This window comes from Vulpes vulpes, chromosome 6, assembly GCF_048418805.1.
Source record: "Vulpes vulpes isolate BD-2025 chromosome 6, VulVul3, whole genome shotgun sequence".
NCBI classification, from domain to species: Eukaryota; Metazoa; Chordata; class Mammalia; order Carnivora; family Canidae; genus Vulpes; species Vulpes vulpes.
In genome coordinates, this window is record NC_132785.1 from 65,632,669 (window position 1) to 65,656,357 (window position 23,689).

General features: G+C 47.0%; 1 protein-coding gene, 1 non-coding gene and 1 pseudogene across 4 annotated transcripts; 1 reads left to right on the top strand and 2 right to left on the bottom strand.

Annotated features, from left to right (window-relative positions):
• Nucleotides 1–130: 130 nt before the first annotated feature.
• SDR39U1 (short chain dehydrogenase/reductase family 39U member 1) lies at nucleotides 131–3,236 on the bottom strand. 3 transcript variants are annotated; one of them, XM_072761293.1, is made up of 6 exons: nucleotides 3,125–3,236; nucleotides 2,728–2,834; nucleotides 2,560–2,642; nucleotides 2,075–2,196; nucleotides 1,138–1,281; nucleotides 131–887 (listed from the first exon to the last, which is right to left on the bottom strand). In XM_072761293.1, exons 1-6 carry the CDS (start codon nucleotides 3,219–3,221, stop codon nucleotides 475–477), a joined length of 966 nt encoding a protein of 321 aa, XP_072617394.1. In that variant the 5' UTR covers nucleotides 3,222–3,236; the 3' UTR covers nucleotides 131–474. The 3 variants fall into 3 exon arrangements, with proteins under 3 accessions (XP_072617394.1, XP_025863421.1, XP_025863422.1); XM_026007636.2 differs by having other exon boundaries at nucleotides 3,115–3,200; XM_026007637.2 differs by lacking the exon at nucleotides 3,125–3,236 and having other exon boundaries at nucleotides 2,352–2,642.
• Nucleotides 2,730–18,110, top strand: LOC140599343 (alpha-ketoglutarate dehydrogenase component 4 pseudogene; annotated as a pseudogene).
• LOC112926622 (U6 spliceosomal RNA) lies at nucleotides 3,739–3,842 on the bottom strand. Its single transcript, XR_003236374.1, has one exon. It is a non-coding gene; the product is annotated as a U6 spliceosomal RNA (small nuclear RNA).
• Nucleotides 18,111–23,689: the final 5,579 nt, after the last annotated feature.

The window sequence follows — 23,689 nt, forward strand, 5'->3', positions numbered from 1 at the left end:
TGGCAATGGAGGGACCAAGAGAGAGAGAGATGTTGTCCATTAGAACATTCAAAATCCCATGTAGAGTCATCTGGCATTTTCTTGGACATAAATTCCAGGAGAATCTAGGCCAGAGAGGTGAACTGAAGCCTGTGAGATAATTTATCTTTATTGTCTCAGTCGCAGAACATTTTCTACACAACACAAAGAATAACTGGGATAGTAATGGGACATGTAGGGAAGGGAAACCAAACTTGGAAATTCTTTTAAAAGGAGTCAAGAGGTTAAGGACCCAATCTGAGGAGACTGCAACTTTGAGACAGTGGACAATCAGTTAAATAAGGTGGAGCAACAGAGCAATGAGGAGGAGGGCAGGGAGAGGAACCCCTAAGAACCAGATAGTTTCAGGTCTCAGAGGAATACCTGAGCCTATTCAGTCTGTAACCAGCAAGCCTCTGTAGGACAGGCTGCAGGCCCTGCCAGGAGCCTCCCCACTTAGGCTACGACTTCCTTCAAAGCAGCCCCCAACTCTGGGAAGGAATACCGGTAGCCAGAGGCGAGTGTCTTCCGTGGGACCACCTTCTGGCCCTCCAGCAGCATGATGGCACGCTCTCGCCCAAAGACAGCTTGTACCACCATGCCGGGGAGAGGAATGAAGGCTGGGCAGCCCAGGGCGGCACCCAAGGCCTTGGCAAACTCAGCATTTGTAGTGGTGGGGGCTGGAGCCACTCCATTCAGGACCCCTTGCACGTGGCTTGCTTCAAGTGCATGGACCAGGATTCCTGCCAGGTCCTGGATGTGAATCCAGGGGAAGAACTGGTGGCCTGAGCCGATGGGGCCCCCTAGGCCCAGGCGGAAGGGCAGCAGCATGTGATGGATGGCACCACCCCCACGGCCCAGCACAACCCCTAGAGCAGGCAAGAGGGAGGATGCAGGAGGCTCCTCAGCCTCTAGGCAGTTCCACTGTTCCTTCCCACTTTCGATGCCAACTTAGCTCTGTAGCAGCTGAGGGCTGTGGCTCTCTGGGGCTTTTGGTCCTCCCACCTGCAGGCTGGCCAGAAATGGCAGCCTCTAATCATTCTCTGAAAGCTCAGCTCCCCCACTCCCCCACTCCCCCAGCCCAGGGAAGACATTCCAACCAGGCCCCCTGGTTCTCACCGGAGCGCACCACCACCTGGCGTGTAGACTCCCCAGGAAGCCTGGCTGCAGCTTCCCATTTGGTTACCAGGTTGGAGAAAAAGTCAAAATCCCCTCCTGGGCTGTCCTCATCATACTCCGCAGTCAGGCTGGGCTGGTAGTAAGCTGCCGGTGGAACAGCACTGGTTTGCCCCAGTGTCCTTGGTCCTGGCTGGCTTTTTGCACCCGATGTTCCTCGTGCTCCCCCCCCCCCCCCCCCCCCCCCCCCCCCCCGGGATCTTCCCATGGGAAGACAGTGCCTTATTTTTCCCTTTGAGCTACTCCATGGGTTGACCTGTTCTTGCCCTGGGGTAACTTATCTTTAGTTGCAGGGCTAAGCTGAGGGGCTGCTAGAGTGTAGTGGTTAAGAGTAAAGACTTGGGGGCCAGGCTGCCTGAGATTTACTTAGCTCCACCATTTATTAAGCCTGTGACTTCAGGCAAGTTATATAACCTATTTGCATCTTTAAAAAGGGAATAATAACAGTGGCTATCTCATAGGATTCTTGTGAGGATTAAACGCTGTTATAGGTGTAAAACACTTAGAATAGTGGCTGATATATATTCTAAAATTGTTTGTAATTATCTAGTCTCAATGGTGAAATACAAGAATCAGGAGTTCTGTTCCTGGAGAACTGTGGTGTGACAAGTCCTCCTGTGCAGGGACTTGGCAGCAGTTGGGACTTTTTCAGGCATCGGGAGCAGTGCCACTATCCCCTCTTCCTCTAGAGATCCCTGTTTCTCAGCGAAAGTATGCAAAGGCCTGGAGAAATATGCATGGATTGAGGGCCTAGGAAATTCCTATGCTTGGATAAGACCAGCGCTCTGGGATATGCATAGCTAGAAGAGCCTGAGCTAGCCCCTCACTGTGCAACCTCTCTTCCTCTGGCTAATATAAAGGGTGGTGATTTGGGACATACCTACACCAGTGACTAAGACCCAGGCCTGAGGGGGTTGAGGGGCCTTGTTGATGGCTCTAGCCAGTATCTGGGTGGTCTCCAAGCGGCTGCTGAGAACCTCTTTTTGGAAGGTTTCATTCCATCTGCAGGAGAAACAAGAGGGAAATAAGCCACTAAATACATTCTTGAACATATCCCTTCCTCTTTCCCTGGGGCTCATCCAGACCCATTTCTAGCAAACCCCTGCCTTGTGGCTTAGAGAAATGGTCCATCTCTCCTGAAGAAAGAAAAGGCATACATTTTGGGCATCCTGAGTATAAGTGAGGATGAAAGTCAACAGCTGAGGGCAGAAGGGCAGGTGGGTGTGGAGGGAGGAGTGGGGAGCGATGAGTAGTTCGCAATAGTTCAGTTCTCAATCTGACATTCTCCAGGGCTCCCGGTTCTCATCAGGGTCACACCGTCCTCCCTCTGCTCTGAAGGGGATCCGCTCCAGGGCCCTGGCTGACCTTCGGAGGGGGTTGAGGATGTTCTCTCCAGCCAGGTTGACAGCGGCATCGCAGCGGGGCAGCCCCGACGTGGCGAGCTCATCCTGTTAGAGAAAACACAGTGCTTTTCCGTGGGCGGGGGCGTCGCCAAGGCAGACCTGGCCCACGGCTTCCGGAGGACCGACATACCCACGTGATGCGGCCGGGCCCGGGCTTTCGGGAGACCAAAGTCACTTCGTGGCCCCGGGCTTTCAGCAGCTGGGTTAGGGCTGCCCCAATGAAGCCCGTCCCGCCACCTGGCCAGGAAATACAAAGTGTTTATTGTCTCGGGGTCGCCCTCCGTCCCCGCATCCGGCCCCCTCCTCTGCTCCGCCCCTTCTCGCCCCCCTCGCGCTGCTGAGGAGACACGGGTCCCTGGCACTGGGGAGATTCGGCGTCTTGAGGTAGGAGGCCAAGGCTGGTGCACGATCGCCCGTGCGCGAGTCAGCGCCCGCCCTCGGAACCCGCCTCCCACCTCCCAACCTTTGTCTCAACCTTTCCGCGAAGCCGCCCCCGGCTCTTTCCGCCCTCCCTCACCCACAAGCACCCGCATCGCGACCAGGACCCAACGCGCCTGCGCAAGACGTGGAGGGAGGGGAGGGGGAGCCCCCAAGCGTGGCGGCGATGGCGACCTCTGTGCGCATGCGTCTGTGGGAAGCGCGCTCCAGGGAGGGAGGGGGCGGGCGGGATTGGGACTGGGCGTGGCCCCGCCCGGCGACCCGGAAGAATTCCTGGAGGAGGCCGCGGTGTCTCACCGGGCCGGCGGGGGCGGCCGAGTGGGCGGATGAGGGAGGGAGGGAGGGAGGCGGGCCGGGGAGGGAAAGTTTTAGTGGAGAAACAAAACAAAACAGCGACGGCGACCCGCCCGCGGACCCGCAGCCTGTCGGCTCAAAGCGTCGGAATCTGGGTCGGTCAGTAGCGATGCCAGAGAATTCGGCGGCCCGTGCTGCGGATTTCTTTCGCCCCGGCCTCTTAGTTTATCGCTTCTTCTCCCTCGTCGGTTCCTTCCCGTCTTCTAAAGTTCCCCTCCTCTGAAATACAGCTCCAGCCCTTCTCTTCGAACGCTAATGCCCTCCCTTTGTCTGTCTGCGTGGCCAAACCTCTCAAAGGAGCGGTGTCCATTTTCAGCTCCCCAAGTCACTCCTTTTTTTTTTTTTTTTTTAAAGCATAGAACGCTTTGCGAATGTGCGGGTCGTCCTTTTGTAGGGGACATGCTAATCTCTGTAAAGCTCCAGTTTTAGTATTTGTGTTGCTAAAGTGAGCGCCGCCCCCGTCTTGGGCCTTCATCGTTCATTGACTCTCGCCAAGATCGCCTTTCGCGTGTCACCAAAATGCCCGGTTTTCAGTCACTTCTCTTGTCCTCTGTTTCACTGGACACTTGCTTTGTTGGACCCTGGCTCACGGGTGCCAACGCGTCCCGGTGGACGCCCCAGAGACTCAGACCCCAGACAGGCAGATGCAACAAGCAAGAGGGTTTATTGGACGTTTGCTAATCGGGGCTCTCGGCCTCCGAGGTGGCAGAGCCCCGATTAGCAATTACAGGCATCTTTTAAAGGCAAAAAACCGCGGGAGTAGCATAGCATTCGGGTTATGACATGATTGATTTCTTTGAAGGTCAAGAGGACCATGTTCAGGGACTTTTCCAGTCAGGGCGAGGGGGGGGGGATAGTTTTCTTATCTCGGAAAAACAATGTTTTTGTTGCTTGAATTCATGGGAGGCGCCTGGATGGGCTGCCTCTGGGTTAGGCCTGGGCCCACTCACGGGGGCGGGGGTGTGGGGTTTCTTCAGCTTCCTTTGGAAATGCTCCTCTCTTGGCGTCAGCTAAAGCCGCAACTCTCTTCTGGGTCTTTCTCCGTCTGTTTTCAGTCTCCTGCCTCCTCTCAGGTCTTAAAATGTTGGTATTTCTGGAAGCTGGGTCCTAGGACCTTCCTTTCTTCCCCCTGCACTTTCTCCCAAGTTATCTACGTTGGTCAGTTTGAGTCCAGACACCTGGTTCCTGGACCTGCAGAGCTATAGTTATGTTAGTTGCATTACTGACTTAGGTCTACTTTCTGTTTTGTTCCCTACTTCATTGTCTTAGCACCTCTTATCAACCATTAACTTTGCTTTTTTCAACCCTACTCCCTGTTTACCGCTGATTGTAGAAAACTAATGAGGACTGGACAGTAACATTTGTCTTGAAGTTACCTGATGTACCTGGTATACCAGATCCTGATCAACCTCTCATTCTCTGGAAAAACGCATACCTCCAGTTTGCCCCCTTTCAGAGTTTCAAGAAACCCCTCACCTTCCTCTTAAGTACTCCCTCTCTCCCCAAACATACATAGTAAGCTGTCCCTAGGCTCAAAAGAACAAGGCAGCTTTGGGAGTGACCCCCTGCCTTCCCGTCTGATAATAAAAACTTTCTTTGCTTCAAAACTGTCTCAGACATTGACTTAGGGTGCACCAACAGGTGTCAGTTCTGTAACAAATTCAGTTACCAGTTTTTCAGAGACTTCCCAAGATCTTATGCAGGGGAAATCTCTCCTCTGACCTCTTTTTTATTTATTATATATATATATATATATATATATAATATATATATATATATTTTAAATTTATTTATTCAGAGAGAGAGAGAGAGGCAGAGACACAGGCAGAGGGAGAAGCAGGCTCCATGCAGGGAACCTGACGTGGGACTGGATCCCGGGTCTCCAGGACTGCAGGCAGTGCTAAACCGCTGCGCCACCTGAGCTGCCTTCTCCTCTGGCCTCTTGACCCCTATTAAAACTTCCTACTAGGGATCCCTGGGTGGCTCAGCGGTTTAGCGCCTGCCTTTGGCCCAGGGCGTGATCCTGGAGACCCGGGATCGAATCCCACGTCGGGCTCCCATTGCATGGAGCCTGCTTCTCCCTCTGCCTTTGTCTGTGACTATCATAAATAAATAAACAAACAAAACCTTCCTACTAGACATGTCTTCTTGGATGTCTGAAACCTTGCTGATTTTACTTACTAAATATCTCCAAGATCCATCTATTTCTGTTTATCTCTGCCACCGCTAGTCTTCAAGTCGTTATCCTCTTTCGTGTAAATTTCTGCTGTAGGCTCCTAGTAGGTCTCTCTGCTTCTAAGGGTTTCTCCTCTCCAAACTGTTCCACATTGCAAACAGAATGATTTAAAACCCTCTGGAAGAACATTATGTTGGCTGTACTCCTAAAAAATCTCGCATTGCATTTCCTGGATATGCTGGATACAATTTAACACATTCCCATTTAAATGCATTGTGAAGGGACGCCTGGGTGGCTCAGCGGTTGGGCAGACGGAGTTGGGCGGTTTGGCTCAGGGGTGATCCTGGGTCTGGGGATCAAATCCCACATCAGGCTCCCTGCAAGGAGCCTGCTTCTCCCTCTGTGTCTCTGCCTCTGTCTGTGTCACTCATGAATAAATAAATAAAATCTATAAAAAATAAAAGACAAAACAAAAAAACCTACCAAATCTAAAATGTTTCCAGAGAAGACATTAAAAACATGAGATAGAGACAACATACTATTAAAAAATTCCAGTGGAATTGATAAAAATTTATAAAAAGTTAATAAAAAATTAAAAATAAAATGAAAATTAAAAATGGAGTGAATAAGTTTGGTATTGGTTAAGAAATGATTAATTCGATTTTTAAAAAATTATTTATTTGAGAGAGATAAAGTGGGTGAGCATCAGGGAGGGGCACAGGGAGAGGGAGAAGCAGAATTCCTGCTGAGCAGGGAGCCTGATGTGGGGCTTGATCCCAGAGCTCTGGGATCATGACCTGAGCTGAAAGCAGACAATTGACTAGGCCACCCAGGCACCCAAGTTAATTAGATTTGAAGACATTACCCAGAATGCAGCAGAGAGTCAAAGAGGTAAAAAATATAAAAGAGGGCGTAAGAGACAAAGAAGATAAAACGAGAGATTCAAACTCTTCTATTGGCAGACTCAGAAGAAAGGAGACAGGGGAGGGGACACAGAAAATATTTAAAGAGCTAATAGCTGATTATTTTTCCAAATTAATGAAATATATGAATATTCAGATTAAATAGGCAAAATGAATCTCAAGTAGAATAAATAAAAATAAATCCATAGATTATTTACCACAATAAAACTATAAAAACAGACAAACAAGTATTAAAAGAGGACAGAAATAAAAGACAGATTATCTATAAAGAAATAACAGTTAGGGGTGCCTGGGTGGCTCAGTGGTTGAGTGTCGGCCTTTGGCTCAGGCTGTGATCCCAGGGTCCTGGCATCGAGTCCAGCATGGGGCACCCTGCATGGAGCCTGCTTCTCCCTCTGCCTATGTCTCTGCCTCTCTCTCTGTGTGTCTCTCATGAATAAATAAATAAAATCTAAAAAAAAAAAAAAAAAAAGAAATAACAGTTAGATGGGCAACAGACACCTTTGCTGAAGCAATAGGAGCCAGTGGAGTAATAAAATAAAGGCTTCAAATGCGAAGAGAAAATAATTGCCACCCTAGAACTGTTTACAAACTGGAATTTAAGAATGAAGGTACACCAAGGGTACTATTAGACAAGCCAAGAAAGAGAGCATTTACTATCATCAGACTTATAAGCTTTGCAGGAAAAAAGAGCATGATCTCAAAAGGAGGGTGTGAGATGCAAAAGAATAATGTTCAAAAAATTTGTAAACAAATGTGTAAATATAAGCAAATATTGGCCATATAAAGCAATACAATAATATTTGATTTGTGGGTAAAAATTGAAACAGAACTAAAATATGAGTCACCAATAATGGAACTGGAGCTGAGTTGCTGGGGAAGAATAACAATACTGAATAATATTAAACTTTGTGACATATACATTTGAAAAATGAAGGCAACTATTACATATTAGAAATAAAATGTGCACTTCCAAGTCAGTAGAAACAAGAGAATAATCGAATCAATTCAAAAGAGTTATCAAGAAATAATAAAAAACGAAAGCTTAGACAAAATAGGAAAGCTCAAAGTAAGATAATAGGGATAATCAGTATCTATAGATTTAACAGACTAAGAAATTGAAATAACTAGATGCACTGGAGTTACAGATTTCACCATGGATGGATCTTACAACTATAATGTTAAAGCGAAAAGGAAGTTGCAGGAAAGTGTTCACAGTATGATACTATTTATTTTAAGATTAAATATAGGCAAAATAATGCACTTTTTATTGAGGAGACAGGTTTGTGGTTAAAGTAAAAGAAATACATAGGAGTGAAAGTGGAAAAAATCCCAGGATAGCATTTACCTGTGGGGGCCAGCAGGAAAGCAGTCAAGGAGGAGCACTGGGGGACCTGACTTCTTATTTTTTAGGTAAAGTGGTGGGTACCGTGCTCAGCAACTTTTGCTGTTTCAGGAAGCAGCTGTGGGGGAAGCTGTCCCGTTTTGGTGAGTGAAATCCTTGTGATTGCTACAGACTCAGAAGAGACCCTTGCTTCCTGAAGGGCAAACCAGCTGCATTTGCACCAACACCCAGATACAGGCAGAAATGTCTCATGTCTTGTTGTCTGGCTTTTAGCTTTGAATATTTTAGCTGCTGAAGGGTCAGTCAGGTAGACTGTGAGAGCTGCAAACAGTTCAACGTAACTAGTTCAGCTGTAAGAGGAGAGGCTAAGAAAGAAGTCAACTCACTCATCCCCAGGACCCAGACAAAGAAAGACTTTAAGAAGTTTGAGTATGGTCAGCCAGGACCTGTTCCTCACCAGCCCCCGGGAGAGAAGTGGTTGCTGGGAGCTAGCACTGTCCCTGTCTATATCCCCTCCCACGGAGGACACAAAGCTCTGGAAGGAACTCCTGCCTTACCGCCGTGAAGTTATTGATGAAACTCCACTGTCCTGAATCCATGGTCTAAAGGCATCTGGTTTAACAGGACCTCCCCTCCCTCTGCCCAGTCCCCAGCTCACTGTAAAAGACAAAGCCAGGAGAGAATGAAGAGGTGGTCAATAATAAGCATGGTCCCTCTGCGTGGTGAGGCCATCATCCCAGGGCACACCAGGGAGCCAAGACTTAGGGGGCGTCCTGGCTGCTCCCTCAGCTTGGGCAGGGGCAGGGCAGGATGGCTCTGCTGGTGACAGGCACCTCTGCCCTTCCCCTATGCTGCTTCTAGGTGTGTGAATGTCTCCTGCTTCATTTTGTTTGGGCAGATTTTTGCAACTTCTCTTAGGCTCTGGGATGTTACTTGCTAACTGCATTCACGTTATCATTTCACATAGTTTCTTATTAAAATATGGTAGAAGCCGCTGACCATCCAATCAAAATCCTAATACTGGAGACATAGAAGATTAAGGATCTTAGAACCCCTTCCCTCCCTTTAAAGATAGTTTCCTTTGACCCCAGCGTTTTGTGGTGAAAAAAGCAGAGTTCCTGGAGTCTCACCCTCTGTGGGAATGCCAGCTTTTCCCCCGGGGTGTGTGGGGGGGCCATCTTCTCTTCTCTCCTCTCTTCTCCATGAGAGTTCTAGATGCCACCCTCTCCTGTCAGACCTCTATCCAGGGATCTGTTCCCATTGAGGCCTTACTCAGGAGTTGATACCTTCTTACCTCCAGCATCAGCCCCATCTCCTTCTGTCCTTGGTCTGGACCTGCTGTGAAGACCAAGTGCTTCCTGAGATCTCTCTGAGTCTAGTTTCCAGAGCAGTGAATGAGAAATGAAATGAGCCGAGGATTGCCCTCCTATGGACTCTGCCAGTGCTGGAGTGTGTGTGTGTGTGTGTGTGTGTGTGTGTGTGTGTGTGTGTGAAAAAGAGCGAGAGCGAGACAGAGACAGAAAGAGACAGAGACACACCCACAGAGATTAGACTCTTGTCAGGCTGAAGGGAAATGTTCAGTATGAACGACAGCTCTTCTTGTACCACCAGAGGCCTCACTAGTCCAGAAATTCCATTTCCTGCCCTCTCAGAGGGATGCCATGGTCGGCAGACTGTTACCAGTGTTCTGTTATTTATTCATTGGCCTGTTAGTACTATTTGGCACCCATTTAGGGAAACTCTCAAAGGCGGGGGTGAGGTGGTGAGAAGCCAAAGGATGCTTCTATTATTCTAGATGGAATGGACGAAAGAATGAAACATGAATCTAAAACAGCAGAGCTCTCTCCACCAGGGATCACCTGACCAGTCCAAGGAGTAAACAGAGAGGTTAGAGCAGCCATTACTTTCATGCAAACTGTGCTGCTTGAGGAAGGGGTGGAATAGGTTTTGTTAGGGTAGAATTAGAGCTGCTGTTTTTACCTTGGGTTTGGGATGAGGCCGCAGGCAGGCAGGCAGGGTGTGAGCGGCACTTCCTTTAGTAGTAGCATTTATGCCCAATTATATCCAGCATCCTTGTGGGAGAAGGGAGATCACAGATACAGTAGGAAAATTAATTAATGACAAACTGAAAGGTAAAATATTAAAGGTAACCACCCTGTAAATTAAGAAAGAAAATGTCTGCATTAATGTTTTCAGGCATTTAGGGAAAAAAAAAATCCTCATTGGTGATTAACCAGCATAGTCAAAGAGGCTGGTACAGGTAAAAATAAGTCTTTAAAAAATATGGTCAGGGGTGCCTGGGTGGTGCAGTTGGTTGGGCACCTGACTCCTTGTTTTGGCTCAGATCCTGATCTCAGGGTTGTGGGATCGAGCCCTCATGGGGCTCTTGGTTCAGCATGGAGTCTGCTTGAGATTCTCTCCCTTACCTTCTGCCCCTCCCGCTCATGCTGTCTCTCTCTCAAACAAATAAATAAATCTTTAAGAAAACTATGGTCGGGACACCTGGGGGGCTCACCAGTTGAGCATCTGCCTTTGGCTCAGGGTGTGATCCTGGAGTCCCAGGATCGAGTCCCACATGGAGCCCCTGCAGGGAGTCTGCTTCTTCTTCTGCCTGTATCTCTGCTTCTCTCTCTGGGTTTCTCATGACTAAATTTAAAAAAAAAAAAAAAAAAAAAAAGAAAGAAAACAATGGTCGAAGGACATCTGGGTGGCTCAGCGGTTGTGACCCCAGCCTGGGGATCAAGTCCCGCATCGGGCTCCCTGCTCAGAGGGGAGTCTGCTTCTCCCTCTCCCTCTCCCTCTCCCTCTGCCCTTCCCCTGCTCCTATGTGTGTGTTCTCTCTTATACTCTCTGTCTCTCTCAAATGAATAAATAAAAACTTAAAAAAATATGGTCGAATTGGCTGGGTAAGGAAAAAGAGAGGTCACTGGATGGCAAGAGTTAGATGTCAACTAGAAATAAGGTAACCAAAACACTGAGAGGGACTGGGAACAACTTAACAACAAAAAATCCAAACTTTTTTTTTTTTTTTAAGATTTTATTTAATGGAACAGAGAACATACACGCATGCACGAGCAGGACAAGGGGCTGAGGGAGAAGGAAAAGAAGGTTCCCTGATGATCAGGGAGCCCGACTCAGGGCTCAATCCTCGGATCCTGGGCTCATGACCTGATCTGAAGGCAGGCCTCAACCAACTTAGCCATCCAGGTGCCCGCAAAATCCAAACATTAATCAATCAATCAATTAATTAATTATTTTTAAAAAAGATTTTATTTATTTATTCATGAGAGACACACACACACATATATACACACACACACAGAGACAGACTGAGAGAGAGAGAGAGAGAGAGGCAGAGACACAGGCAGAGGGAGAAGCAGGCTCCATACAGGGAGCCCAAATGTTTAATTGCCACGGGTTACCTGAGTATCCCCTGTAGTATACCGTAGTGCAGTTGTATTCATTCATTCTACTGTGGATGGACTTTTGGATTGTTTCCAAGTATCATGTTCTTATGAGCATTCTTGTTCATGCTTTATGATGCAGGTCTTCCTTTTGAGTATATTCCTAGAAGTGGAATTGAGAGGTCAGAGGATGTGCATGTTTTCTGCTTCTCAACTGATACTGTCAAAGTGGTCGAGTCTGTTTACAGGCCCTCCCGCACTGTTTAAATATATTTATTTATTTATTTATTTATTTATTTATTTATTTATTTATTTATTTATTTTTAAGTTGTTCCCAGTCCCTCTCAGTGTTTTGGTTACCTTATTTCTAGTTGATATCTAACTCTTGCCATCCAGTGACCTCTCTTTTTCCTTACCCAGCCAATTCGACCATATTTTTTTTAATATTTATTTATTTATTTATTTATTTATTTATTTATTTATTTATTCAGAGAGAGAGACAGACAGAGACAGAGACACAGGCAGAGGGAGAAGCCGGCTCCATGCAGGATCACACCCCTGGCTGCAGGCGGCGCTAAACCGCTGCGCCACCGGGGCTGCCCCTCCCGCACTGTTTAGACGAGTTCCTGTTGCTCTCCTTGCAGGTACTGATATTATTAATCTTGTAGCCATTCTGGTGAGTGTGTAGTGGTATTGCATTGTCGTTTCAATTTGTATTTTCCTGATTGCAAATGAGGTTGAGTGCCTTTCACATGTTTATTGGCTATTTGGATATCTTGTTTTGTGAATTTCTTGTCTCTTGTCTGCATTTCTATTGCATGGTCTGACTTTTTTCTTATTGCTCATAAAACATTATTTATAAATTCTGCGTGTGAGCCCTTAGCTGGGCATATGTGATCTTCTTCCACTTGGTAGCTTGCTTTTTCACTCTCTAAAAGATGTCTTTTGATAAATAAAGGTCATTCTTGTTGTCCAATATATCAAATCATTTTTCTTTTGAGACAGTAGTTCTTTACTAGAGGTGACTTTCAGATAAAATACAGGACATCTAGTTAAATCTGAATGTCAGATAAACAATGAAACAAATTTAATTGAAATATTTCCTAGATAATATTTGGTACACATACTATTTTGCTGGTTTTTTATTTTTTTTATTTATTTATTTTTTTTTTTGCTGGTTTTTTAAAAAGATTTTATTTATTTATTCATGAGACACACACACACACACACACAGAGGCAGAGACACAGGCAGAGGGAGAAGCAGGCTCCATGCAGGGAGCCCAACGTCAGACTTGATCCTGGGACTTCAGGATCATGCCCTGAGCCCAAGACAGGTGCTAAACCACTGAGCTATCCAGGGATCCCTATTTTGCTGTTGTTTATCTAAGATTCAAGTTTAACTGGGTGTTCTGTTTTCTCCCTAAATCTGGCAGCTGTACCCCCGGGGACATTTGACAATGTCTTGGCGACATTTTTGGTTGTCATAATTGGGGTAGTATTGGCAGTGGTACTGGCATCTAGTGGGAAGCTGGGGATGCTGTTGAACATCTTACAATGCACAGGACAGCCCCCATAACAAAAATTTATCCAGTTCAAAATGTCAGTAGTGCAAGATTGAGAAACTTGCTTTACTTTAGTGGTTTTTTGTGTGCCTGGAAGAGATCGTTCCAAAGCACAAGGTAAAAAGATACTTTCTTGTCACATTGTCTGGGGGTTTCATTGTTTTACCTGTCATGTGTGGACCACCTGGAATTGATTTTTGTGTGTGAGATGAGGTCAAATTTCATTTTCCTCATGGATATTCACTTGGCCCAGCAGTGCGTTCTGAAAGGACTGTCCTTTCCCACTATCCTGCAGTTGTTCCTTTGTTTAGACCAAGTGTCCATAGATGAATGTGTCTCTTTCTAGAGTCAATTCTGTTTCATTGCTCTAATTAATTGTCTTTGCATCAACATCTCATTGCGCTAATTACAACAGATTTAATAAATCTTGGTTTCTGGGAATATTTCAGATTGGATTTTCCCAGAACACACCATGATACAAAGATTTGAGTGCAAGTAGTTTATCTGTGATGTGATGCCTGGAAGCATCAACAGAGGAGTGGAGAGGAGAAGTAGAGTAGGAAAGGAAAGAGGGAAAGAAAATACAGGGTATGTTACTGAGCAGATAACTGCTGTGGACACCTGGGGCTTCATCTCACCTGGGACTTTGGGGAGATGGTGTAAGACATGCCTCAGAGTTGTCTCATCAGCCGAGTGATGACACTGGGTTAATTAAACACCAGTTTCCATCCCTTATGGGTTGAGGCTACTTTAGGGGCCACTTCTCTTCTGCTGTGTGCATTGGCTAAACATGCACCTATTCCAGGGAAAGCTTTTAGGGAAAGAGTTGTGGATGACTAGAGTAAGAAACCTTCTGTGGAAGCACCCTTCAGTGAGCAGGGACGGAGTAGGGACAGAGTCAGATCATCTCTTCCCTCTGAAATGGTCAGGTCCACTCCTGCCTTACACTGAGTTCATTTTGCCTTGTCATTGATTCTTCAAGGTAGCGGTCATTTCAATTTACATAAAATGTACACACACATATATATATTTTGGGTATCTTATGGAGGCTGAGAAAAATTAAGGCCATCCCACCTAAAGTTTAGCATTAGCACAAGTACAGCCATCTTAGGCCCCTATGAATAAGAGCTGAACTTTATGGGAAAAACTGCAGAATGTCCTCAATGTCCTCGGCAGGTAATCCCATATCAGAAAGACAACAGAGCCCACACCCGTGGTAGAAAGTCTCATATTAGAAAGAGAACAGAGCTCAATGCCCTTGAAAGCCCCATATCAAAATGTAAACAGAACTTGAGAAATTCCTCCATCCCTTCTGAAAATCCCCTAGACCAGCCTATAAAAAACCCAGCTGTAACCCACTTCGGGGTCCAAGTCCCTGCTCTGCTGTGTCAGGTTTACTTGGACCCAAGCTTGAGCTTGCAAATAAACCCTTGTGCGCTTGCATCGGTGTCGGCGTCGGCTCCTTGGTGGTTTCTTGGATTCGCAGTCTTGGGTACAACATATGGGGGCTTGTCCGGGATCCGAGAGACCTCCAGGACCCTATCTGGAGACTTTCACGCATGGTGAGTGCATTCAACTTTTTCCACCTTTTGCGCACATATTCTCTGAGAGCTCTAAACTGTACTTCTACCTGTAGGAATTCCAATGTGTATTGGGTCAGCTTTGGCTTAGGCAGCGCGCTGGTGGGCCATCAACTGGGGGTCTTGAGGAGATGTCCTCGCCCCTGCCTGGAGGACGGGGTCCTCATCTGTAAGGAGGATGGGGTCCTCATCTGTAAAGGAAGACGGGGGTCCTCATCTGTAAGGAGGGCTGGCTGCCAGCCCTTCGGGTTGCTTTCTGTTTTGCCTCCGCAGCCGCACAGGAACGTTTGTCTGTTACCATGTTCTTGTTAACTGTTTGTGGGCTGGTCTGTGTTACTATGTCCTTGTTAACTGTTTGTGCATTTGTCTGTGTTGTTGGGTCCTTGTTAATCGTCTTTACTGTCTGTGTCTTGGTGTGGATTGGGGACATAATGGGGGAGACAGAAACCACTCCCCTGTCTCTTATGTTCTCCCACTTCTCGGATGCTAGGGAAAGAGCTTGTATTCTGAGCATAGACATATGGAGAGAGAGATTCCAGGATGGCCCCGAGAAGGTACTTTTCACCTACCTATTATCTTACAGGTTAAGGCCGCGATCTTCAGGGACAAACCGGACGGCCACTCTGACCAGGTGCCCTACATCCTGGTCTGGCAGGACATAAGCGAGAATCCCCCTCCTTGGCTAAAACCATTTTTACTCCCCAAAGCACACAACTCGGCTGAAGGTAAGGAGAGACTCCGGGTCCACTGCCAGACTCTAATGGCAGGTCTCCAGGCTGTCGTGTGCAAGCCTCCCAATCTGGCCGAGGTATGGTTATGTAAGACAGGGTAAGGATGAGAGTCCAGCAGCCTTCCTAGAGAGAATACTAGGAGAGAAGAGCTTGCAGGACTTATAGTAGCAGAAAGAGTCTATAATAATAAAGTCCGGAAGAGCAACAAACCAAACTAAGTGACCGGCAGACCCGAAACCTGGCCAAGATCCTACTGGCCACAACCATGGACGACCCACAGGAAAGATGGAGGCACCCCAAGAAGCTGGCTTCAGGGACAGGTAAGGAGGATGGCCCTGGTCCCTGTCGGGAGCACCCTAAGCTGAACAAAAACCAATGTTCTTATTGCAAAGAAGAGGGCCACTGCGTGAAAGACTGTCTTAACAAAAGACCTCAGGCCCCTGACAAGATCTTGGAGATGGAGGACCTGGACGACTAGGGGAGCCGGGGTTCGGCACCCCTCCCCAAGCCCAGGGTAACTCTCAGAATGGAGGGGCAACCTGTTGAATTCCTAGTCGACATTGGAGCACAAGATTTGGTTTTATTACAACCCCAAGGGAAATTGGCAAACAAGACTTCATGGGTGCAAGGGGCCACAGGCACCAAGCAGTACTCATGGACTACCTGAAGAACTGTGGATCTCGGCATGGGCCGGGTATCCCATTCCTTCATGGTCATCCCTGAGTGTCCCTACCCATTGTTAGGTCAGGATTTGCTCACCAAGATGGGGGCACAAATTCGCTTCCACCCCAAAGGGGCAAAAACAAGGAGGGGCACCCTATGCACCCTCCTAAACAAGGAGGGGCACCCTATTCAGGTGCTTGTCCTGAGTTTAGAAGACAAATATCGTCTCCACCAAATGCCCTCAGCCCCAATGACTGACATTGACCATTCGCTGCGGGAATTTCCCCAAGCGTGGGCAGAAACTGGGGGAATTGGGCTGGCCTGGCACTGACCGGCCATATACATAGAACTAAAGCGGGGGGCAGACCCTGTCAGGGTCTGCCAGTACCCCATGCCGCTCGTAGCGCGTAGGGGAATCACACCCCACATACGGCGACTACTGGATTCGGGCATATTGAGGCCTTGCCAATTGGCGTGGAACACTCCCTTGCTGCCGGTTCGGAAACCACACTGTAACGATTACAGGCCACCCCAGGACTTAAGGGAAGTCAACCGGCGAGTAGAGGATATGCACCGTAAGGTCCCAAACCCATACACCTCTTCTATTTAAAAGATGCCTTTTTCAGCCTGCCTTTAGCACCCAAGAGCCAAGACCTCTTCGCCTTTGAATGGATGGACCCTGAGAAAGGCATCAATGGCCAGCTCACCTGGACTCGACTACCACAAGGATTCAAAAATTCACCGACCATCTTCGATGAGGCCTTACATGAAGACTTGGGTGAGTTCCGTTCCGAGCACGCTCATTTGATACCCTGTTGGCGGTGGAGGACCAGGACACATGCCTACGAAGCACCAGGGACTTGCTCCAAACCATAGCGGCTCTAGGATACTGGGCCTCAGCTAAAAAAGCCTAGATCTGCAGAGCAAAGGTGAGCTACCTTGGGTACAAATTAAGGATGGATAAAGATGGTTGACGGATGCATGGAAGGAAACCGTCTTAAGGATCCCACAGCCACAAACTGTCCTCCAGGATGGACAGAGGCATTTCCCACCAAACATGCAGCACAGACCGTGACCAAGAAACTGCTGGAAGACATCTTACCGAGGTATGGTTTTCCTGTTAGAATTGGATCAGACAACGGCCCAGGATTCGTCTCTAAGGTAACACGGGAAGTGGCACTAGTACTTGGGGCAGATTGGAAATTATATTGTGCATATAGGCCCCAAAGCTCAGGACAGGTAGAGAGGATGAACAGAACATTAAGGGAGACCTTAACTAAATTAGCCCTGGAGACTGGCAGGGACTGGGTGACTCTCCTCCCCTTCGCCCTATATAGGTAGGGTGAGGAACTCCCCATATAAGATGGGACTGACTCCCTACGAGGCCATGTTCGGTTTTCCTCCACCAATTAAAACCAATTTAAGACCAATTTAAAACCCGAGGTGCTTGCTGAATTTGATCACCAACTCTTTTTCTCCCTCCAAATGTTACAACGAACCCATGAGCAGGTGTGGCCTAAGCTGAGGGCCCTCTATGAGACTGGGCTACCCCCGGACTCCCGTCGATATCGGCCGGGTGACTGGGTGTACGTCCAGAGATACCAACACCAGACACTTCAACCTTGCTGGAAGGGACCCTACATTGTGATCCTGACCACTCCCACCTCTCTCAAGGTTGACGGGATTACTCCCTGGGTCCACTACACCCACGTCCGGCCAGCTGACCCACATGCTGTTCTCAAGGACTTTGTTCCAGAATGGAAAGGCCAACCAGACAAGGACAATCCCCTAAAGCTAAGACTGTGCCATTCTCACTTACCCCACTAATGTTGCTTCCCCATTAGCCATTTAAAAATGTGCACCCGGGTCATGATGGGCAGCAAGATGGTGTCCGCCAGCAGGGTCGTTCAGGTAGTCAAGTCACATACACCATTAATAAGGTTCCCTGACAGAAGAGACAATCCTAAACCTAATGTATCAGAAGTTTTGAGATCAGCAGGACTACTGTCTCATTCTTCTTCAATTTCACAGCATTCTAAGGGAAGTAAATCACCAGATTTGCTGATGCATCATGGTCCACCAGATACTGCAGAAATAATAAAAACATTACCTCAGAAATACAGAAGGAAACCTGTGTCTCAAGAAGAAATTGAATTTATCCAACGTGGAGGTCCAGAATAATCACTGACAGTGTGGCTGCTGTTTGTCATCAGACAAAAGAATAGTCTTTACAATAAAAAACTTCCAAAATGGCACATGAGAAATTATACAGTAAACAACTTGAATAAATACTCTGTTAAAAAAATAAAAAAAATAAAAATAAAAATGTGCACCCAATTCAGCCTTGCTTTTAAAGTCTTTTGAGGGTTAAAAAGATGGGAGCATCTTAACTGTAGAGAGGCTTTTGCAAGCAAGGGGGGGTTATGTGTTGCCCCAAATGAGGAGTGTTGCTTCCTTACTGACCACTCAGGAATAGTCCGGGAATCTATGGCAAAAGTCAGAAAAGGTTTGGCTAGATGCAAACAGGAGCAAGAACAGCAACAAGGTTGGTTTGAATCATGATTTAATCATTCCTACTGTCTCACTCTGAGACCAACCTGGACCCATGATTGGGTCCTTCTTTAGGTTCCTCTGAGAGGGGGAAATGTGGAGGCTGAGAAAAATTAAGGCCATCCCACCTAAAGTTTAGCATTAGCACAAGTACAGCCATCTTAGGCCCCTGTGAATAAGAGTTGAACTTTATAGGAAAAACAGAATGCAGAATGTCCTCAATGTCCTCGGCAGGTAATCCCATATCAGAAAGACAACAGAGCCCACACCTGTGGTAGAAAGTCCCATATTAGAATGGGAACAGAGCTCAATGCCCTTGAAAGCCCCATATCAAAATTAAACAGAACTTGAGAAATTCCTCCATCCCTTCTGAAAATCCCCTAGACCAGTCTATAAAAAACCCAGCTGTAACCCACTTCGGGGTCCAAGTCCCTGCTCTGCTGTGTCAGGTATACTTGGACCCAAGCTTGAGCTTGCAAATAAACCCTCGTGTGCTTGCATCGGTATCGGCTCCTTGGTGGTTTCTCGGATTTGCAATCTTGGGCACAACAATCTATCTGTAAGAGATATAATTATTGTTATTTTAAATTTTTTATTTATTTATTTTAGAGAGAGAGAGAGAGAGAGGAGAGTGAACAGGAGGGGCAGAGAGAGAGAGAGAGAGGGAAACAGAGAATCCCAAGCAGACTCTGGGCTTAGTGGGGACCTGGACATGGGGCTCAACCCCACTACTCAGATCATGACTGAAATCATGACTTGAGGGGAGACCAAGAGTCAGTTGCTTAACTGACTGTACCACCCCAGTGCCCTGTATAAGAGATATAAGGAACAGGCTCACACCACCATAGGAACTGGCAAGTTTGAAATCTGTAGGTCACATCAGGAGGCTCAAAATTCAGATAAGAGTTGATGTTGCAGTCTTGAATCTGAATTCCTTAGGGCAGCCATCTGGAAACGGACAGGTTTTCTATGTCTTAAGAATTCTTCTATGTCAGGCAACCTGTCTTTGCTCGTAAGGCCATCACCTGATTGTCTGAAGCCCCCTCGCCTTATAGAGGTTTACTTAAAGTCTATCGATTTGAAAGACTTTTTTTTTTAAGGTTTTATTTATTTGTTTTAGGGAGGGGTGCCTGGGTGGCACAGTTGGTTAAGTGTCTGCTTTCAACTCAGGTCATGATCCCAGGGTCCTGGGATCAAGCCCTGCATGGGGCTCCCTGCTCAGTGGGGAGTCTGCTTCATGCTCATTCTCTTTCAAATAAACAAATAAAATCTTAAAAAAACAAAACAAAACAAACAAACAGGGGCAGCCTGGGTGGCTCAGTGGTTTAGCGCCACCTTCGGCCCAGGGTGTGATCCTGAAGACCTGGGATCAAGTCCCACATGCAGTCCCACATCGACATCGAGTCCCACATGCTCCCTGCATGGAGTCTCTCTCTGTGTGTCTCTCATGAATAAATAAATAAAATCTTTAAAAAACAGACAAACAAACAAACAAAAACAGTGAAAGTGCTTTTTGGGACACCTGGGTGACTTAGCAGTTGAGCACCTGCCTTCGGCCTAGGTTGTGATCCTGGAGTCCCAGGATTGAGTGCCACATCAGGCTCCTTGCATGGAGCCTGTTTCTCCCTCTGCCTGTGTCTCTGCCTTTGTCTCTCCATGTCTCTCATGAATAAATAAATAAATTCTTTAAAAAAAAATATTTATTTTAGGGAGAGAGAGCCTGCGAGCAGAGGGAGAGGGAGAAGCAGACTCCCTACCAAGCAGGAAGTCCGAGGCCAGGCTCCATTTCAGGACTGTGAGATCACAATCTAAGCAGAAACCAAGAGTCAGGCACGCTTAACCCACTAAGCCACACAGATGCCTCACAAAGTCTACTGATGTAAATGGTAATCACTTTGTAAGGACAGGCCAGAGCCCTCTGGTTGCAGCTGGTCCTAGGGTCATCATTGGTAGTTGTCTTCCTCCTTGGGCACCTATCCCCCACCCCCCTCTGCTCCACTTGTTGGCAAGTCTTCTGTTGGTTTAAATTGTTTAACCAGTAGGGTAACCCAGACCTTTATCTCTGAGCTTACTGTCCTTTTCTTCAGGGTAGGGTGGTTACAGCTATGTGTTTAAGTTATCACCAGGCATAGAAGCCTCAAGGAGTGCCTCCTCCTCCTTCCTGCTCTTACTATGTGGCAACGACTCCATTTTTGTATAATAATAAGGGTGAGTTACCCCTGCCAGTGAGGTAAGTTCACTGTTGCCTAGGGATTTGCACTATCGAGACAAGCTTGACGTGACAGCTGGCAGCCGTAACTAGTGGAGCCCTTACTATGTCCTCAGTCCTGGTGGACTAATCCTCCAGTTAATGCCTGGGAACCAGGGTTTTTAATTCAGTTGGTCTGATCGCAGTCACTCACGTCCCAAGATCAGATACTCTGTGACTATTAGGGCCCAACAGCTTTCCAGGAGTTACTTGTCATATGGTAAATAACTCTCTGCTTCAGAAGGTGTGGCTTCACGACAGGGAGGCTCAGAGGGCTGGCGGTAATTCACCAGTCAGGCCTTGTCAGTCACTTCATAAATGCTCACTCTTATCTATCAGGAAAGCTTATAACACCCATGGGGTCAGTTGGGATTCTTTGGGCCTGAACCTGCAGCAGATTCCTCTCTGGCTTTGGGATGCTTTCTCTCAACACTGTCATCAGCTCTCTGAGACACCCAATAAATGAGCAGAGCAGTATTCCCAAGTGTTTATATGTTATCTCCCAAATCCAAAGAGGCCTACCAAGCTCTGCTCCTCTTAGTGCTCTATGCCTTTAGTATAGTGGGCTTGTTTGATGTTCCGTGCAATGTCCAGACATAAAGGCCCCTTTGGGGTATCCTGAGAGAACTGAAGAGTTAACATAATCCTGAGGCAAGATAGTGAATGCAGACCACTTTCCTTCTCAGGTGAGTGTGGACTGTTGCAATCCTTCTTCTTGATGTGGACTGAGAGAACACATTTGCCTGATCCAAGGTCACACGTAAAATGCTAGAGTCTGTGTTAAACTATTCTAGCAAAGATATGACATATGCAAAATAGCAGCAGCAGTGGGGCTACCACTTGAAGTTTATGGGAGTCCATTGCCATCTGCCATGGTATATCTGGCTTTCCAGGATACTATCTTCTCCATCCTTTAAGTCTTTTTGTTTGTTTGTTTGTTTGTTTGTTTGTTTTTTCATCCTTTAAGTCTTTAAGAGTGTCACCACAGGGACACCTGGGTGGCTCAGTCGGTTAAGCACTCTTGATTTCAGCTTAAGTCATGATCTTTGGGTTGTGAGATCAGAGTGAGCATGGAGCCTGCTTAAGATTCTCTCTCTCTCCTTCTCTCTCCTGTACCACTTCCACTGGCTCACATGGTCTCTCTCTCTCTCAAAACAAACAAGCAAAAAGAGTGCCATTACACTATGCCATTTCATCTGGGATGTTGTATTGTTTCTGATTTATCATTTGGCTAGAGGTGGGGAGGCAGCTATACAGGCTTCCTTTTAGCCTTTCTTACCAAAATGAACCTTATTTCATAAATCAGGGTATCATTATGAAAGTTCTGTCCACTTCTAAGTGCCATATATACATTCCAAGTATGCGTTCAGAGACCAAGGAGTTGACCACAGGGTGAGGTCAAGAACTCAGATGACCTACTGTGAGATGGACATGGATGAGTACTTCATTTGTCACTTGGCATGTAGCTCTCAACTCTAATAGATGAGCCATGATTGCATATTGGGTTCCCAAGTATTACTCTCAGCCATATTCTATATGCAAGAGACCTCAAAAGTGCTGGATATTGGGATGCCTGGGTAGCTTAGCGGTTGAGTGTCTGCCTTTGGCTCAGGTCGTGATCCTGGAGTTCTGGGATTGAATCTCACATCAGGCTCCCTGCATGGAGCCTGCTTCTTCCTCTGCTTGTGTCTCTGCCTCTCTTTCTGTGTGTCTCTCATGAATAAATAGATAAAATCATAAAATCTTAAAAAAGAAGTGCTGGATATTTTGTGGGTTCCATTGGCCAAGGATTAGAGGAACATCTGAAAGTCCAATCAAGGGCGGGGGGGGGGTACTGCTTATGTTTCCTAGCACAGGAGTGTATCCCCTCTCTGGGATGGAATGGTGGGATCCAGGTTGTATCTCTGTTTCTAGGAGCCATTGTTGGCAATTCATTGTCATCCAGTAATCAAAAGATGTCTTTTTGTCTCCTACAACAGCTCTGACCCCATTGGTGGCCTTCTGTCACCTAGGGACCAGAAGTCTCTTGAGGGTTTGCCTTAAAAAACTCGCAGTTCCTGCGTCTCACACAGAATTGAATCATAGCAGTGTCCCTCCTGGGCCTGCTGCTCTCTGGCATTGAAAGCTACTTTTGGTTTGGTAATGTGACCTTTGGCTTTTCCTTCTGTTTCTGGAGAGGAAGAGTTAAGGAGGCTGCTGTGAATAGAATGGGGGATGGCTTTAGAACTTTCAACCAAAGACATGGGACAGGGAAGAGGTCAAAGGACTCGATGGAAGCTTCCTTTTGGGATTATGCAGATCCTCTCTGATCTGTTAGATTTACTCTCCATCCTGTTCTGGGGCAAACCTTTGTGGGCTACTTCAAAAGCCCCCTTGTCCTCTGTCCTTCAGTTGGGATTGGCCAATGGGAGCCCTGGCAGGAATTGGGGAGCAGAAGTAGAGTGAAATGGTAGAAGTTTTTCACACAGTCCTTCCATGGGAATCCACTTCGAATTGGTTGGCTGTGGGCCCTTCTGCAGCCCATAGCTCCTGTCCCGAAGCTCCAGATCCAGCTAGTGGAGATGGAGCTTCAGCTCTCCTTCTGTGTTCCAGTAACCACTCCTCCCCCAGCCCCCTTCATGCCACAGGGATACTGGTGGCTTCGTACCGTTGCCAACTCTGGGGGGGGGGGGGGGGGGTTTCCTATTCACTTCGCACATAGAGCTGTCATTGAACTTTTCCTAAATTACCCTGGGTGACCGTGCCATCTGTCACTGCTGGGACCAAACAGACAGACCCTTTGAGGATAAAGGCCAAAAGAACACGTTGATGTGGCTGTTTCACAGCCCAGAGGTGGGGCCAGCAGTGGAAAACTTGCAGTTGGTCATGCTGCACTTTTCAGAGCCCGCAAGCCCAACCTAGATAAGCTCATGTGTGAGATGAATATCGGAGACGATTGTCATCAGGAAAACCATCATGAACACTAGCAAAGATCTCAGTTTTTTGGTTGCTACTCCTGCAACATTTCCTAAGTGATGAAATGAACTTAACGGTAATATAGCCAACTCTTCTGGGGAGCCATGGTGTTTCATAGCCCTAAAGCCATGTAGGAGAAACAAAAACACAAACTCCAAAGGCT